Here is a 17,136-nt window from a genome sequence, read left to right as displayed (position 1 = left end):
ATCACCAGTGTGCCGGTGGTCATCCATTGGTCGACACCTGCTGATCGGCTTGTGCTGTGTCTAATCACAGCACAGCGGGCACGCTGGCGGGGAGCTCCCCCTACCCAGAAGTGCTGGATTATGTACTAGGTACGTGATCCGGCACAGGAGAGCTACTCTGCCTCAGTAGTGATACGTGAGGCGGTCAGCAAGCATGTACAGCCCTGACTGTAGCTACATCAGCAAAATGTGGAAAAATAAATAAAAATATTAAATCATACAAAAAAAACATATGCATTGATGAAAGAAAAGCTATATTACCACTCTGTTTTGCTCTGTTTGCCCAGTCGGCTACTTCATCCTGTGCTCGCCCATCGGTAAACACAATGGCCACTCTGGGCACACCCAAGGAGCGTCGCCTGGCACCTTGAACCTCTGTGAAGCTTTTCTCGTACATTAGTTTCAGGGCCAGTCCCGTCATGGAGCCTCTGCCCATATATTTCATCTGGGAGATGGCTTTCTTCATCTCTTTGGCTGAGCTATACTGAGCCATGGTGAACTCTGTGCGGACATGGGTGGAATATTGTACTAAACCCACACGGGCAGCTTTCTGTGAGATCTCTAGTGCGTCTATTATCCCATTTACAAACTGTTTTACAATTTCAAAATTGTCTTCACCAAGGCTCTTCGATCCGTCAATGACAAATACTAAGTCCACAGGTCCTTCTCCACATCCTGGAAAAATCAGAAGACAAATTATTGGTCTATTTTTGATTTGTACATTTGAAGCCTTCTAAATACATGCTTGTTCACAGTATTTGCTTTAACTTTTTTTAACGATGTTTGCTACTATATGTGGTTATTGTTTAATGAGTAAGTGCAATATCATAACCTCCCCCTAGAGTGTGCTGCTGAGACACGTATCAAGCCAGAGATCCTTTATTGTGCATCTAAACTCAAAGATCTGAGCACATTTTTTGTATTCTGATAAATGCGTGTGGTTAACATACATTAGTAATATAATTTTTTTTTTTCATTTCACAAGCCATTATTTATGTTTTTCACATTTACACACAGACCAAGCTGTCCAGCAAAGGTGACAATGAGAGGGGTTTGGACAAACCAACACTACCAGAGGTGATTTATTACACACACACACACACACACACACACACACACACGTATATCAAAGTGAATTTCCCCAATGGAAACTCAAATGATTCATTCCACAACCATTTATTCATAGGTCCTTCAGTTTATAGTCCATATAAAAAGATATTAGTCCATAAAAAAATATATTAATAAAAATCCCGGTATATATCCCACAGTTTGTAGACGCTATAACTTTTGCCCAAACCAAACAATATACGCCTATTGAGATTTTTCTACCAATAATATGTAGCAGAATACATATTGGTCTAAATTTTTGAAGACATTTGATTTTTTACATTTTGTTTATGGGTATGTTTTATAGCAGAAAGTAAAAAATATTGTTTTTTTTCCATTATTGTCGGTCTTTTTTTGTTTATAGTGCAAAAAATCCAATGCTGATCAAATACCACCAAAATAAAGCTCTATTTGTGGGAAAATAATGACATCAATTTTATTTGGGTACAGTGTTGCACGACTACACAATTGTCAGGTAAAGTAACGCAGTGCTGTATCCCAAAAATGGCCTGGTCATGAAGGGGGGTAAATATTCCGGAGGTCAAGTGATTACAGCTGATCTCCAGGCAGATAAAACATACACACATTAGGGCAACTCTCTTTATTCATTAATACAGTAAAACCTTGCATTGCGAGCATAATTTGTTCCAGAAGTATGCTTGTAATCCAAAGCACTTGTATATCAAAGTGTATTTCCCCATAAGAAATAATGGAAACTCAAATGATCCACAACCATTTATTCATAAGTCCTTCAGTTTATAGTCCATATAAAAAAAGATTATAGCAAAGTGATAGGTTGTGTAACCATAAAATGTCCATCCACAAATGGAAGCCTCCGCAAGGGGGTTAGAAGCAAAATTCAGCAGGAGCTCCAGAGTATAAAAGAGAAGAGAGGCACCTCTAAGACCCCTTTCACACTGAGGAATTTTTCAGGCGCTAAAGGGTTAAAAATAGCGCCTGTAAAGTGCCTGAAAAATGCCTCCCCTGCAGCCCCAGTGTGAAAGCCCGAGTGCCTTCACACTGGAGCCGAGCGCTTGCAGGACGTTAGAAAAAGTCCTGCAAGCAGCATCTTTGGAGTGGTTTAGGAGTGGTCTATACACCACTTCTCCCCCGCCCCTGACCATTGAATTTAATGGGCAGTGCTGCCAAAGCGCTTCGGCATGGGCGCTTTTAACCCCTTCTAGGAATAGCAGCGCCAAAGTGCCGCTATAACAGCAGTAAAGCGCTGCCGCTAAAACTAGCGGCGTTTACCGCTACCGCCAACTCCGCCCCAGTGTGAAAGGTCTCTAAGTATAGCAATATGGTTACATTTAATGAAGGTAAAACATTTGGCAACTCACATGGTTGATGATTAAAAGAGGCACATCTAAGTATGCAGGCATCCGGGGTAAAGCGGGCTGCAATTGTGACCGGGAAGACTACTCCTGCAGTAGAGCGATCCAAAAGGGAGGCTTGAACCGCTCGTGGAGCGCAGTGTGGAAGGGACGACATCAATGGTGCGGTGCGGAGGACGGTCTATGTGGACAGCTTTACCCCGGATGCCTCCATACTTAGATGTGCCTGTTTTAATCATCAGCCATGTGAGTTGCTAAATGTTGTACCTTCATTAAATGTAACCATATTGTTACACTTAGAGGCGCCTCTCTTCTCTTTTATACTCAGTTGTGACATGACGCTACTCTTATATCAAGACATCGCTTGTATATCAAGTCAAAATTTATTAAAAAATGTTGCTTGTCTTGCAAAACGCTCTCAAATCAAGTTACTCTCAAAGCAAGGTTTTATTGTACATCATTAAATATATTTGTTCTTAAATGCATGCAGTGCAATATCTGGATTCAGTCTCTTGTAGTCTCTGTACAGCGAAGCTCAGACAGGGAGAGGGAAAAGCAGTACAGGGAGCCAATCAGTGGTGTCGCGGTGCTTATATGCTAACAAGGAGCATGCTAATAGGAATGGAGAGCAGAGTGATAGAGAGGTCAGCTCATCAGTCTGCTGCTTTTCCTTTATGTCCAATCACAAGGTGGGGAGGGACAAGACTTGTATTAGTTAACTAATACAGGGAAAATCCGGAGTTCCCCAGCCAGGCAAGGCTGATTGGTGTTTCCGAGCCATGGACAGAAATCCAATCCTTTGGCAGGTAACACAGCTCCCTTGTGTGCTTTTTATTTGTATATTCAGCTGGTTTCCTGACAGCCTTGCTGGGATGGATAAAGAGTAACAGAAGGGCTGATATACTGTGCACCAGAAGATGCTGCTCCAGGCGTTCTCTCTCTCTGTACAGGACCACTCCTCAATTTCTCTGCACTGTAAAGCACTCATTTTCTCCTCTCTCTGCATAATTGTTTTTTTTTCCTACTCACTGCACTTGTAAATACAGAAGACTGAATGCAGATAAAGCCTGAGTGGTCCATCTAAAATAATAGTTATTGTCAAGTTAACCGATGCACACTGAGGCTCCTAAGTTTGATGTGGACATCTAGGTTTCAATAACCTCTGGTCATGAAAGGGTTAAGGGAAAAACCAACCTGCTCATGTGCTTGTGTTTGTAGATCTATTATATCACTATGTGTGAAACATTTGTTAAAAAATAGACGTGCCGCTTGGCAATGTAACAGATGGTGCACCTAACATCATCACCCTAAATGAGACGGCCTCATCCGCCGAAGAATTCCAAGTTATGTCCCCAGCTGTGAGAGTGACAAATCCAGCAGACGCCTTCTTTCTCAACGGAGTGAACTGTACTGAGTGTCACCGCTCATCCCCCTCTCTGGGCCAGACTCATAATGAACGATCCCTCCCGGCCCCAATGTAATCACCGCCAATGCTTGCCAAGCTTTATTCAATCATATAGATTCCTTGGTTCGCCAGAGCATTAAGCTGGACACAGAAAACGGATTATGCCTCTGAAATTTCTCACCAACTGTTCCGGCCTGATTTGTATTCTTTGTGTCGGCTGATTTGCTAGCGCAGACAAATCCTATTGTGCAATTTGTGGTTAATCATTTCCTGGGCTTTAACTCCTTCTGTTCTTCAAGTAAAGGTCATGTTCATGAATACTGATGGAAGTGCGGAATCTGGGAACCCCAGAAATTGGAGCACGTGGAGAAGTCCCCTGTTCCCCAAAGCTGGATGATCAGACATTACATCTTCTTGCTCATCCAACCTTGGGGAACAGAGAAAAATTCAAATACAATCCCCTGTGATATATTGACAGCACGTTCCTATGAAGACCATTTCTAGAACCTAGAGTAGTCATCACTACATGGTGGACCACAGTCCAGCTGAATAATTTCAGTGACGAAAACTAAACGAAAATAAAATCAGAATTAAAGCGGAATTCCACCCAAAAATGGAACTTCCGCTTTAAGGGAAGGTGACCCCCTGACATGCCACATTTGGCATGTCATTTTTTTTTGGGGGGGGGGGGGGGGGAGTGGATACCCTCTTTTAAGAGGTTTCCAGCTCCCACCGGAAGGGAGATCACCATTCATCCGACTTTAAAGCCCGTCCCGCCTGGAAGTGATGTAAACAGTTTCCCCAGTGTCTCTGAGTTCTCCAAGTTCTCCAGGAAGCGCTGGGAGCCACCAGCACCACCGGACCCCTGGACACGGATACAACAGCGGCTTTACACCCCGGGAGCAAGGCAGATGAGCACCATATTCCTTAATGCTGGATATTGCTTTTAACATTGTGAGCGGTATTCCACTTTTTTCACATTAAAATATGATCATACTGCACTTAGATGGCGCTGCTCTTTTTGTTCTTTTGTCTCCAGAGTCCCCCCTTTCTAGCTCTCATCTGAGCTGGCAGCCATTGAACGTGTTCGTTTTTTATCCATCTAAAGACTTTCTCATCACGGACTTATGGACTGTATTGGTGGTTACATCACATCTTATTTTAGTCATCTGAATTGTTTTAGTTCTAGACGTATATTAGTCGACTAAAATCTCCAGTACGTTTTAGTCTACTAAAATCGAATGGGTTTAATTAAATTGTAATGCATTATTTAAGTATTTCTCTAGAATTATCAAACTCATTATATACTCCTGGAGTAAAAATCTAACAACATGTTGTTATTTCTGGTTTTAAGGTTTGAACATGCACTACAGGCACAGATATAGCCGTTGTGATATATAATGTCTTGCTAAATAAAACCAAGTTTCATAAACAAATAAAAATATTGCTTTTTGACAAAGAGACGTGCAACTTTAAAATATATAAAAAAAAAAAAAAACCCGTTTGCACATATTATCTGAATATATTACCAACATTAAATAATAAGAAAAAATAATAAGAAAAGCCCTTTTCTTAATTTTTTTTCTTTCAGCAGCTAAGTAGATGTCCCCTACTTATTCTAATGCCGGGTGTGCTGTGTGTCACTACTTATATTAGCATGGGGCAGGGTCACTGGAGGCCCGCCCCTTATGATGTCACTGCCTCATCATGTCCTGGGCGGTAACATCATAGGGGCGGGCTTCGGATGACGTCAACTGGTGACCCAACCCCATGCCAATATAAGTAGTGGCACACCACGCACCCGGCATTAGAGCGGGAGAGAGCGTCAAGTCAACATTGGAAGAAGAACAGAGGGAGAAGACAGCGGAGAAGACCGGGCAAAAGAGCGAGCAAAAGAGCGAGAATATAGCAGAGGAGACCCAGCAGAAGACAGCGGACAGAGGGAGAAGAACTGGAGAGGGGAGAAGAACCAACAGAGGCAGAAGACGTCAGTGGAGAACACAGAAGAGCCAGAGAGGGTAGAACAGATCGGAAGAGACGCCGGAGCTGCCTAATAAATTACTTTAAAAACATGTGTAATGTGTTTTATTTTTGACACTTTTTTTTTTTTTAGGTGAATGGGTAGGGGTATGTACCCCATACTCATTTACATAGGGTGGGGAGCCGGGATCTGGGGGCTTCCAGATTCCGATAAGCCACCCCGCCCGCAGACCCCGACAACCAACGGCCAGGGTTTTTGGGAGGAGGCCCTTGTCCTCATCAACATGGGGACAAGGTGCTTTGGGGCCCCCCTGCCCCAAAGCACCCACCCCCCATGTTGAGGGCATGTGGCCTGGTATGGTTCAGGAGGGGGGGGCCCGCTAGCTTGTCCCCGCCCCTTTCCTGACCTGCCAGGTTGTGTGCTCGGATAAGGGTCTGTTATGGATTTTGGGGGAGAAGGGGAACTCCACGCTGAATTTAAAAAAAACGGCATGGGTTCCCCCTCCAAGAGCATACCAGGCCCTTCAGTCTGGTATGGATTTTAAGGGGAACCCCCACGCCGAAATAAAATGGCGTGGGGGTTCCCCTTACAATCCATACCAGACTGAAGGGCCTGGTATGCTCTTGGAGGGGGAACCCATGCCGTTTTTTTAAAATTCAGCGTGGAGTTCCCCTTCAAGATCATCAGAGCGCAAGTCGCATGCCAAAGTCAGATCAGTCAAGACAGCGATCCAACTACAGTGATATTCAAAGGGCTGAAGTAGGATCAAAGTCAGACCAAAGTAGTGCGAGGAGCATTTTCAAAGTTGGACCGACTTGTGTTGGACCAATTAAGATGGCTCCCATAGGGAAACATTGATTTTCACACGGCATGCGACATGAGCTCCCAATGTCGGAGCTTTTGTCGTACCAGTGTGAACCCAGCCTAAAACTAAAATGACATTTTAGTCAAAAGACTATGGGGTAGACTTAATAAAACTGGTGCACTCAGTATCTGGTGCAGCTGTGTATGGTGGTTAATCAGCTTCTATTTTTTAGCTTGCACAATTAAGCTTTGGCAGAAAAACCTGGAAGCTGATTGGTTTCTATGCAGAGTTGCACCGGATTTTTCACTTTCCAGGTTTAGTAAATTACCCCATGACTAAAACTAAATCAAAATTTGACATCAAAATTAACACTGGTCTGGAGCCGAACTGAGTGAAAGACTTATCTGGACCTCCTGCCAACCAGTCCCCAGTGCAGGTTCTTCCCCCCCACTCTCTCTGTTTTTCAAGTAAAGGGCATAATAATGCATACTGATGGAGGTGCTGAATCTGGGAACCCCAGAAATTAGAACACATGGAAAGGAAAGAAGCTGTCCCCTACTCTCCAAAGCTTATTGGGGATTACTTCCTGATCATCCAACTTTGAGGAATAGAGGACCATGTAAGTACAACTAACTTACAACGTCCCAATCCTCCATTACATATTGGTTGAAAGTTCCTATAAGAACCATTTCTAGAACTTACAGTAGCCACCACTAATTAGTGGACCACAGTCCGGACCCAAACTAACTGCCAGTCCTATCCAGACCACTAGCCAGCCAGTCCCCAGTGCAGATTCCCACCACTCTTCCAAAGTCATTGGTTGTTAGGACCACCGTCACTCTATTAACTAGTGATATCATGTGCGTGCCCCACCCACAGCATCACACAAAGGCGGAAGTGGAACTTACTTCGTCTAGACCTGCAACCTGCTCCACCTCTTGACTCCCTCCCTCTGCCTGACTGGTACTAATGGGGCATTGTGATGAGGCACAATTTATGTAAGGGGGCACTGATGAGGGTCTATTTCTTGGTAGACATACAATGACTTATATCTTATCTGAGTCATAACACAAACATGAGATTTGGACCTCTGCTGGAAGAACATTCTACTGATCAAAACTCTTTGAATTTCAGTTCAGTACCTTGACTTTTAGCAATGGACAGCAACTCTTCAGCTGTTGCAGAAATACACATAGTTCTACAGGGTATTAAAGAACAAAGGAAAAGCTATCTGTGGGTCATGGACTTGCACAGCCATAGATCTGAAGGAAGGCCACACAGGCTGCGTACTTAGTCTGTATCTGTTTATTACTATATTTTATCTCATTTATCACTGGCAAAAGCATTCACCGTTTTGTTTTATCGCTTTGGCATTGTCTCAGTGCCATCTGATATCATCAACATGAAAAAGAAGTGTAAGAGCAATGTAGCTTTTATTGTCAAGGACCATGCACATGGAAGTTTTTAGGCAGTCATAAAAGGGAGGAATAAAGATGGAGAGATAATGACCATTTTTAATTCTTCTTTAGTCCACAACCCAACGTTCCTCAATATTGCTTTAGGAGTAATACATACATCAAAACCAAACCTCCAGCATTTTCTGTACTCACGTCTACATCGCTTTCCATCTTCCACTAAATTGTATCCTTCAAAGCATTTGCAGACATAGGAATTCTCATTATTGACACACAGATGCTCACAGCCATGCTCAGAGGTTTTGCAGGGGTCTTTACCTATGGGATAGAGTGTATGATCCATATTAAAATATTGGATGACCAACAAAGACATACAATATGTAATGGACTTCCTATTTGTAGAAGTTATCAGGACTCAAATACATGGGCTGCGCCAGTGGCGTAGCATGGGTTTTCAGCACCCGGGGCAAGGCAAGAAATTTGCGCCCTCTAACCCGTGGACTTTTAGCACTCCCTGAGTCCCTTCCACTAGTACAGGAGTACTTACTAGCCTGATTCCTACACTAACCTACCTGATTCCTACACTGACCTACATGACCCCTATACTAACCTACCTGATCGCTACACTGACCTACCTGATTCCTATACTGACCACTACACTGACCTACCTGATTCCTATACTGACCACTACACTAACCTGAAAAATATAATGATATGCAACGCTATAAATGTAGTATTACAAATAAAAAGTTCATAGTGTTTGAAATAAAATCCTTGTTCAGGAGAAAACGCTGGAATCACCCACAGTGTAGACAGAAATACAAATTAGGTGAATACGGACTTATTCTCCACTGAACATCAACACACCAGGCCTCTTACCAAATAGAATGGACCACATAATCACAGGTGGTCAAACAGGCATGATAAATCCACAGAGCCACAAAACCATTAATGGAGATCACAGATGGCTGTGTCTTGTAGTTCCACCAAATAATCAGAGGTGCATGCATAAAATATAAAAGAAGGAACTCCTCATGGTGTAGTATTATAAACCAGAGTCATATTTATTCAAAGAAATCCAGGGTACTCACATTTCATCAGATAAAAACGAGCATGTAAAAAACAGAAGTCTGTATAAGCAGCATTTGTTTCCAACCACAAAGATGGCCACAGTCGACACGTTGCAGTGTCGTGACGTCAGAACTCCTCCCAACGCGGCGTTTCGTCCAATTGAACATCGTCAGGGGCGTGACCTACCTGACCACTACACCGACCCACCTGATTCCTATACTGACCACTACACTGACCTATCTGCCCACTACACCAACCTACATGACTTCTACACTGACCTACCTGATTTCTACACTGTCCACTACACTGACCTACCTGACCACTACACTGACCAACCTGATTCCTATACTGACCACTATACTACCTGATTCCTACACTGTCCACTACACACATTATTATTGCTCACTGATTGGTTGCTAGAGGTTACTGTACATAATTACCACTTACCCATTGGTTGCTAGAGGTTACTGCAAATTATTATTGCTCACGGACTGCTTGCTAGAGATTATAGCAGATCATTACTGTTCACTGATTAATTTCCTGAAGTTTACTGCACATCATTACCACTCACTGGTTGCTAGAGGTTACTGCACATTATTAATGACCCCCTAATTGGTTGCTAAAGGTTACAGCACATCATCACAGCTCACCGATTGGTTGCTAGAGGTTATGGCACATCATTACATCTCACCGATTGGTTGCTAGAGGTTACAGCACATCATTATAACACACTTATTGGTTGCCTAAGGTTACAGCACATCATGTCACTGCCTGCACACCACACTGCGGAGGTGATGGGACCAACCAATGGACACAAAATTCTAGAACTAATTATTAGCAATGAGGGTTGAGGGGTGCTCTGTGTATGGCGTGCAGGGTTGAGGGGTGCGCTGTGTACGGAGTGCAGTTTTTACAGTATTTGGAAGACCACCCAGTCTGAGGAGGGCTGCACTGATGAACCCATTGCCCACCAAAATTCTCTTTTGGGGAATTCTTTGGATTGAGCGCTGGATGTTTTTTTATCGGTTTGTTTTGACACATCCTAGCAACCAGTGACGTAATTGCACTGCCCCCAGCATTTACAGGAAGAGCGGACTATCTCTGTCCAGACCTGCTCTGCCTCCGGATGTAAGGGGGCTATAATGGGAACTCTTAGAATTAAGGGGGGACTCTGCTGTGCACTTCTATATCTAAGAGGGACTCTGCTATGCACACCTAGATGTAAGGAGGGACTGCTGGGTCTCTGTGGATGTACTCTGTGGATGTAAAAGTGACTCAACTGGGCGCTCCTAGATGTAAGGGGGACCATACCATAGTAATGATGGAGAAGAATAACGGGAAGACAATTATCACCCCATAACAGGAGGGTCCTTATTAATGACCTTAATGTCAGGATCATCGGGCATTCTATTATTATTAAGCTGAAGATTTTAAAAGACTGAAAACTACTTAAAAAAAATGTTAAAGTTTATAGAAGATTTTAGTCATTGGGTTTAGATCTTTTTTTTTCTTAATCAAGAAGTAATTTTTTATTAAAAATGTTTTCTCTTTTGTACACACAAAACACAAACCACATTTTGCCATACCAGGTGTCTATTTGATGTACCACCCTATTAACCATCACATTTTGCAATTTCTCACAATTTTCCATAAATAAAAATCATTCATTCTATTTATTATTACAATACAATAAATTAACATATAATTTGTATTTCCTTTCTTCACACCAGTGTATATTTCAATCTACATATTCTACCTTCAATGATAACCTGACTTAGATCTACTTTAAACTTGCACTCCAGCCTTATCTTTGGCTTGCACAGTTGTACAGGCTCCTCTCTTACACTAAGAATGACTTACACCGATTTCACTGCACGCCATGAACTTCTCACTGCATGCATTAGAAGTTGCAGCAAGTCAGATAGAGCTCACCTCATTTCCTGGTTGGAGGATGTTCAGCATTATCTAGGCCTTTCCTCCCTATCATTACTGTCCTTGATCCACCCCCTTCATTCATTGGACTCCAGTTCTTTCATTCATGGAGGCTCAGCAGCACATGTGGCTTTACTTAAAGCAGAGCTCCACCCAAAAGGAGAAGCTCTGCTTGTATGCACCCTCCCCCCCTCCACTGCTACATTTGGCACTTTTTTTTTGGGGGGGGGGGGGGCAGTTACCTGATTTTGACAGGTACCTGCTCCCACTTCTGGGTAAGATCGCCGCAATCTCTGAGCATTTCCAGTCCCTCCTTCTCCCGCACCCCCCCCTCCCCGCTGCCTTCTTGGATAAACACAGGTCCCAGAGGAGGACGGGACCATTCAGAAAGAGCAGCGCAGTAGGAAACCGGCAATGAAGGCTTCACTGCCTTAGTGAAGATGCCGATGCCTACACCTAAAGACGATTGACAAATCGGCTAAGGGTGCCAACATCGCTGGATCCCTGGACAGGTGAGTGTCCTTATATTTAAAAAGTCAGAAGCTACAGCATTTGTAGCTGCTGGCTTTGGATTTTTTTCCCCCAGACTGGATCTCCTCTTTAAGGTAACCTGCTGTTTTCAGGAAGCTATGTACAGCTCCTCCCATCAGCTATGATCTGCCTGCACTGCATAGCGAATCACAGAGGCCCACTGGGTTTGACACAAGTGGGTTTGATGTAATCAAAATAGAACGGTTTCATTTACAAATGTCAATAGCATGTGAATTGGGGGGGGGGAACCAAGGAAGGCAAAATATAAGCAGATTAAATTTCAGCTTCAAGTCCAAATTATCCGCCAACCAGATCAGACTAAATATCTATTTTTGTGCAGTTTCTTGTGCCGTCATGAGAATTTTACATCCACATATTCTAGATCTTTTTATTTCTAATATAGAAAAAATGAAGTAAACAAAGAGGAATGTGCAGCCCAGAGCTACTATTTCCAGCACAGCAGAGGGTAATAACATGTCCCTGCTATTTCCAAGTGCAGAATAAGTCAGTATTGGGTAAAAACCAAAACCTCATTGAACTGGCACTAGACCTTTATAGAGGACCACGCATGGCTGTAAAGGGCACACTTATCTTTAAAGCCAGACCATATAATTATGGAAAGTATGCTGTCATTTGCCCAATGGGGTCCATAAGACAGGGTTATATTCACACAATACTGCTATATAGGGATTACAACAGAGCCATGGGGAAATGTGAAACTTCCCTTTAGTATAGACTTTCTTCTCTCTAAATGACATAATGATCTGTAATTCTTCTTTATATTTAATTACAATTATCCTTTGCACACTAGCTAAAATTTCAGATTATACTGACATAGGCAGAGTTCGCATTTTCCGCTAATTGGGAAAGAAGGGTGACGGTGTTGTGACAAATGACCAGCCTGGCAGAATGTGCAACCCGCGTCACTTCCTGTGACGTGGAATCAGCTGGAGCTCCAAACCGCGCGCTCTGCGCAGGCGCAGCGCGTCACACTTCCCTTCAGTAGCTGACATCAGTGCACCGAGGAATTTGCCTGACAAAATGCTCGACCCACTACTGCGCATGCACATGGCAAAAATCAACTAACACTTAAGAAATATACGTTCTTAAGGCCATCTTGGTACACCTTACATTCAATCTCATCACACCTACAGTAAGCAGGCGGAGCAGCGGACATCTTGCTACACCAAACCCTGTTTTGAATTTGCAAACTAATTTCAGAAATCGAGTGAGCTTATCTACATAGATATATATATTAGTTGATTTCCACCGTGTGCATGCGCAGTAGTCGGTGGAGCATTTTGTCAGGCAAATTTCTTCGTGCACTGACGTCAGCCACTGAAGGGATTCATGACGCGTTGCGCCTGCGCAGTTTGGAGCTCCAGCTAATTCCACGTCACAGGAAGTGACACAGGTTGCACATTCTGCCAGGTTGCTCATTTTGTCAGAACAAGTGTAGCATGTGCTGGAGAAGGATGGGCCCACACACATAACAGATCAGGCCGTGTTCAGACATGTGCCAGGAGGCAGAATTAAAACGTTGGAAAAGTTGTTTCAGTCGGCAGGGTAAAGTAGACTTATCACATTGACAAAACCATGCTGCACAAAAAAAAGCCTCTACTGACAGGCAATGGTAATAATAACTTAAAAAAAATATGTTTCATGCACTGTTGTCTGTCATGGGATAAATATCTGCAGTGCTGAACCAAGGGTAGGGTGGTTAGAGCAATCCACCCTGGCTACAAGAAGTCATTGACCTATGTAGCTGAGCTCCCAGTGTCCACTAATATAAAGGGGACACTTTATCACCGAAAACCTATGTAGGGGGAATTTTTTCACTGACCACCAATGTAAGGGGGCAGTTCTTTACCAGCTGCCAATTTAGGTGGACATTTCTCCATTGACCAAAAATGTAAAGGAGCACTTTTCTCCTGCACTCCGATCCAGTCTTCCATAACTACTAATGTAAGGGAGCACTTATACACTGACCACTAATGTAAGGAAGCACTTCTCCACTATGCACCAATGTAATTTGGAACTTCCCCACTACCAATATAAGGGAGCACTTCTCTACTGACCACCAATATAAGGGTATATTTCTCTAGTAACCACTAATATAAGGGTACATTTCTCTACTGACCATCAATGTAATGGATCATTTCTTCACTATGCACCAATGTAATTAGGAACTTTTCCACTACCAATATAAGGGAGCACTTCTCTACTGACCACCAATATCAGGATACACTTCTCTAGTAACCATAAATATAAGGGTATAATTCTCTAATAACCACCAATATAAGGGCATACTTCTCTACTAACCATCATTATAAGGGTACACTTCTCTACTAACCATCATTATAAGGGTACACTTCTCTACTAACCACCAATATAAGGGTACACTTCTCTACTAACCATCATTATAAGGGTACACTTCTCCATTGACCTCCAATGTAAGGGGGCACTTCTCCACTATGCACCAATGTAATTGGAAACTTCTCCACTACCAATATAAGGGAGCGCGTCTCTTCTGACCACCAAGGGTACACTTTTCTACTGACCACCAATATAAGGGTACACTTCTCTACTGACCACCAATAAAAGGGTACACTTCTCTACTGACCACCAATTTAAGGGAGCACTTCTCCACTATGCACCAATGCAATTGGGAACTTCTCCACTACCAATATAAGGAAGCACTTCTCTACTGACCACCAGTATAAGAGTACAATTTTCTACTGACCATCAATGTAAAGGAGAACTTCTCCACTATGCACCAATGTAATTGGGAACTTCTTCACTACCAATATAAGGGAGCACTTCTCTACTGACCTCCAATATAAGTGTACACTTCTCTACTGACCACCAATATAAGGGTACACTTCTCTACTGACCACCAATATAAGGGTACACTTCTCTACTGACCACCAATATAAGGGTACACTTCTCTACTGACCACCAATACAAGGGTACACTTCTCTACTGACCACCAATGTAAGGGAGCACTTCTCCACTATGCACCAATGTAATTGGGAATTTCTCCACTACCAATATAAGGAAGCACTTCTCTACTGACCACCAATATAAGGGTACACTTCTCTACTGATCAACAATAAAAGGTTTCACTTCTCTACTGACCACCAATATAAGGGTACACGTATCTACTGACCTCCAACTAGAAGGGTACACTAATATGCACATAGGTGTAAATCAGCAGAAATAAGAGGAATAAAGACGGAAAGAAAATGCAGATTTCCATTTTTTTATTCTAAAAAAATGTTCCTTGAAATCTAAGTAGTCAAAAACCTCTTTATTAGTAAATCAGAAAATCTGCATTTCTCATACTTACTTCTACAGCTTTTTCCATCTTCAGCTAAACTGTATCCTTCAAAGCATTTGCACATATATGAATTCTCATTATTGACACACAGATGCTCACAGCCATGCTCAGAGGTTTTACAGGGGTCTTTACCTGTGAGATAGAATGCATGTACCATATAAGCCATAATAAAATATCAGTTTAGAAACAAGGACATACTTAATTAGCTTCATATTTGTGGTACTAGGAACTTGTCATGAGATAAACACATAAGCTGTCCTTACTGATTTTATGAGAATGGTAATTAGTTACACGGATCACCAAAGTAAGTGGCAACTTTTTACTGACCACTAATTTAAGGGAGCACTACACTGGCCACCAATATATGGTGACATCTCTTCACTGAGCACAAATGTATGGGGGCACTTTACTGAACAATGTACGTAGGTATGTTAGCATAGACCTCCAATGAAGAGCTCTATACCTAAGGCCACCATTGTAATATAAGGGGGGAACTAAACTGACCACCAATGTATGGTGACAACTCTTCACTGAACATAAATGTATGAGAGCACTATACTGGCCATTGTAAGGGGACATATAATCATAGACCACCACAGAGAATTATACCAAAGGCCACCAATATAATATAAGGGGGCATTCTTTTGACCACCAATGTAAAAGCGACACTATACTGACCAGCAAGATAAAGGGGGCACTACACTGACCATCAATACAAGGGGGCTCTACAATGACTACCAATGTAAAGAGGGCACTACAATGACCACCAATGTAAGAGAGCACTACACTGGCCACCAATATAAGGGGGCACTATTCTGACAATCAATGTCAGAATAGTGACCTTACTCACCAAAATGTAATGGGAGCACTACACTGACCACCAATGTAACAGGGTACTAGGATGACGACCAATGTGATGGGGGCTCTATACTGACAAACAATGTAAAGGGGAGCTACCAGTGTAAAAGGGGGGCACCTCACTGACTACCTATGTAAGAGCACTACACTGATGACTCTGCATAGTGCACATCCTAAATAAACTCAGGAATGCTGTACTCTATAAGCCATGTTGTGCAGTACTTTCTCCTGACCACTGCACCAACTGTGTTAATTTTCTGGTCATTATTATATTATTACACAAATTATCTTGTCTTATAAAGGGGGGGGGAGAGTTAAAAATTACCTTCTGCAGATGATATATATATATATATATATATATATATATATATATATATATATATATATATATATATACAATCAATTACCTGTGCTGCCATTCCCTGCTTGGATCATCTGTTGCCTCTGCTTACTGTAATGTTGGACTCTACCAGCTGCATACTTGTTAAAGGTCCCTCATCAACTTATTTTATGCTACATGTCCTGATTTTTAAAAATGTGGACAACCTGGTATAGAAGTGAGATAGACTCATAGTACTAAATGAGATTTGTACATGAAAGTCATTTTAAAGGGGAACGTGGAAAGACGTTTATTTTAGACTCTACCTGCCCGAAGCTGGAAACGATGGTTGAGAAAATAACTGTCAAACTGTCGTTATCACTGTGAAAAGCATATGCTGGCACAATTGTTGACATATCTGTTTGGACATCACACATCCTATCACAGTCTGCAATGATCTCCCAATGTATATAAAGCATAAAAGTCACTCACTTTGACATGTCTTCTTATCATCACGAAGAAAATATCCCTCGGAGCATTGGCATTTAAAGGATCCATCAGCATTCACACACAAGTGCTCGCAGCCATGTTCATTCAGGGCGCAGTGATCAACCGCTAAAATACAAAGTCATTTTTAAAAAAAGTACACTAAATGAAGCTTGGATCTGAAGCTCTGATGGTTTGGGTCAGCCAAAAGGGCTGCCGGACTCACACAAGGCAAATCATCCTATAAACAAAGAAACCTACATTTTTTGTTCCAACCAACTAAACTATATTACTGTATTAAAATATATTACTATGGAATATAAAAAGAAAAGTGATTTAGCGCAGAACACTAAAGACAATACCACTTCACAGTAATTTAATAAAAAATAAACGGATCTGAATCCGAATTCATGCTAGCCGGTAGTCATTACCCTTTGACCCGGTAGTTTTTATCGCGGACTGGAAGTTTCATACTAGATGACGGTGGTACACCGTCTTGTACTGTGCTATGCT

At 42.3% G+C, this 17,136-nt stretch overlaps 1 protein-coding gene across 1 annotated transcript in view; it reads right to left on the bottom strand.

Annotated features, from left to right (window-relative positions):
• The window catches only part of MATN2 (matrilin 2), a 178,402-nt gene that overhangs the window by 35,913 nt on the left and 125,353 nt on the right, over window positions 1–17,136 (bottom strand). Inside the window, exons 10-13 of the mRNA XM_073632018.1 lie at window positions 16,630–16,752; window positions 14,970–15,092; window positions 8,282–8,404; window positions 301–714 (exon numbers count right to left, since the gene is read on the bottom strand). Of these exons, the coding sequence (XP_073488119.1) occupies window positions 301–714; window positions 8,282–8,404; window positions 14,970–15,092; window positions 16,630–16,752 (783 nt within the window). The remainder of the gene's footprint in view (window positions 1–300; window positions 715–8,281; window positions 8,405–14,969; window positions 15,093–16,629; window positions 16,753–17,136) is intronic.

The sequence above is a fragment of the Aquarana catesbeiana genome, linkage group LG05 (genome assembly GCF_042186555.1).
Source record: "Aquarana catesbeiana isolate 2022-GZ linkage group LG05, ASM4218655v1, whole genome shotgun sequence".
Lineage (NCBI taxonomy): Eukaryota > Metazoa > Chordata > Amphibia > Anura > Ranidae > Aquarana > Aquarana catesbeiana.
Note: the sequence above shows the minus strand (reverse complement) of the source record. Positions and strands in the feature narration are given on the sequence as shown.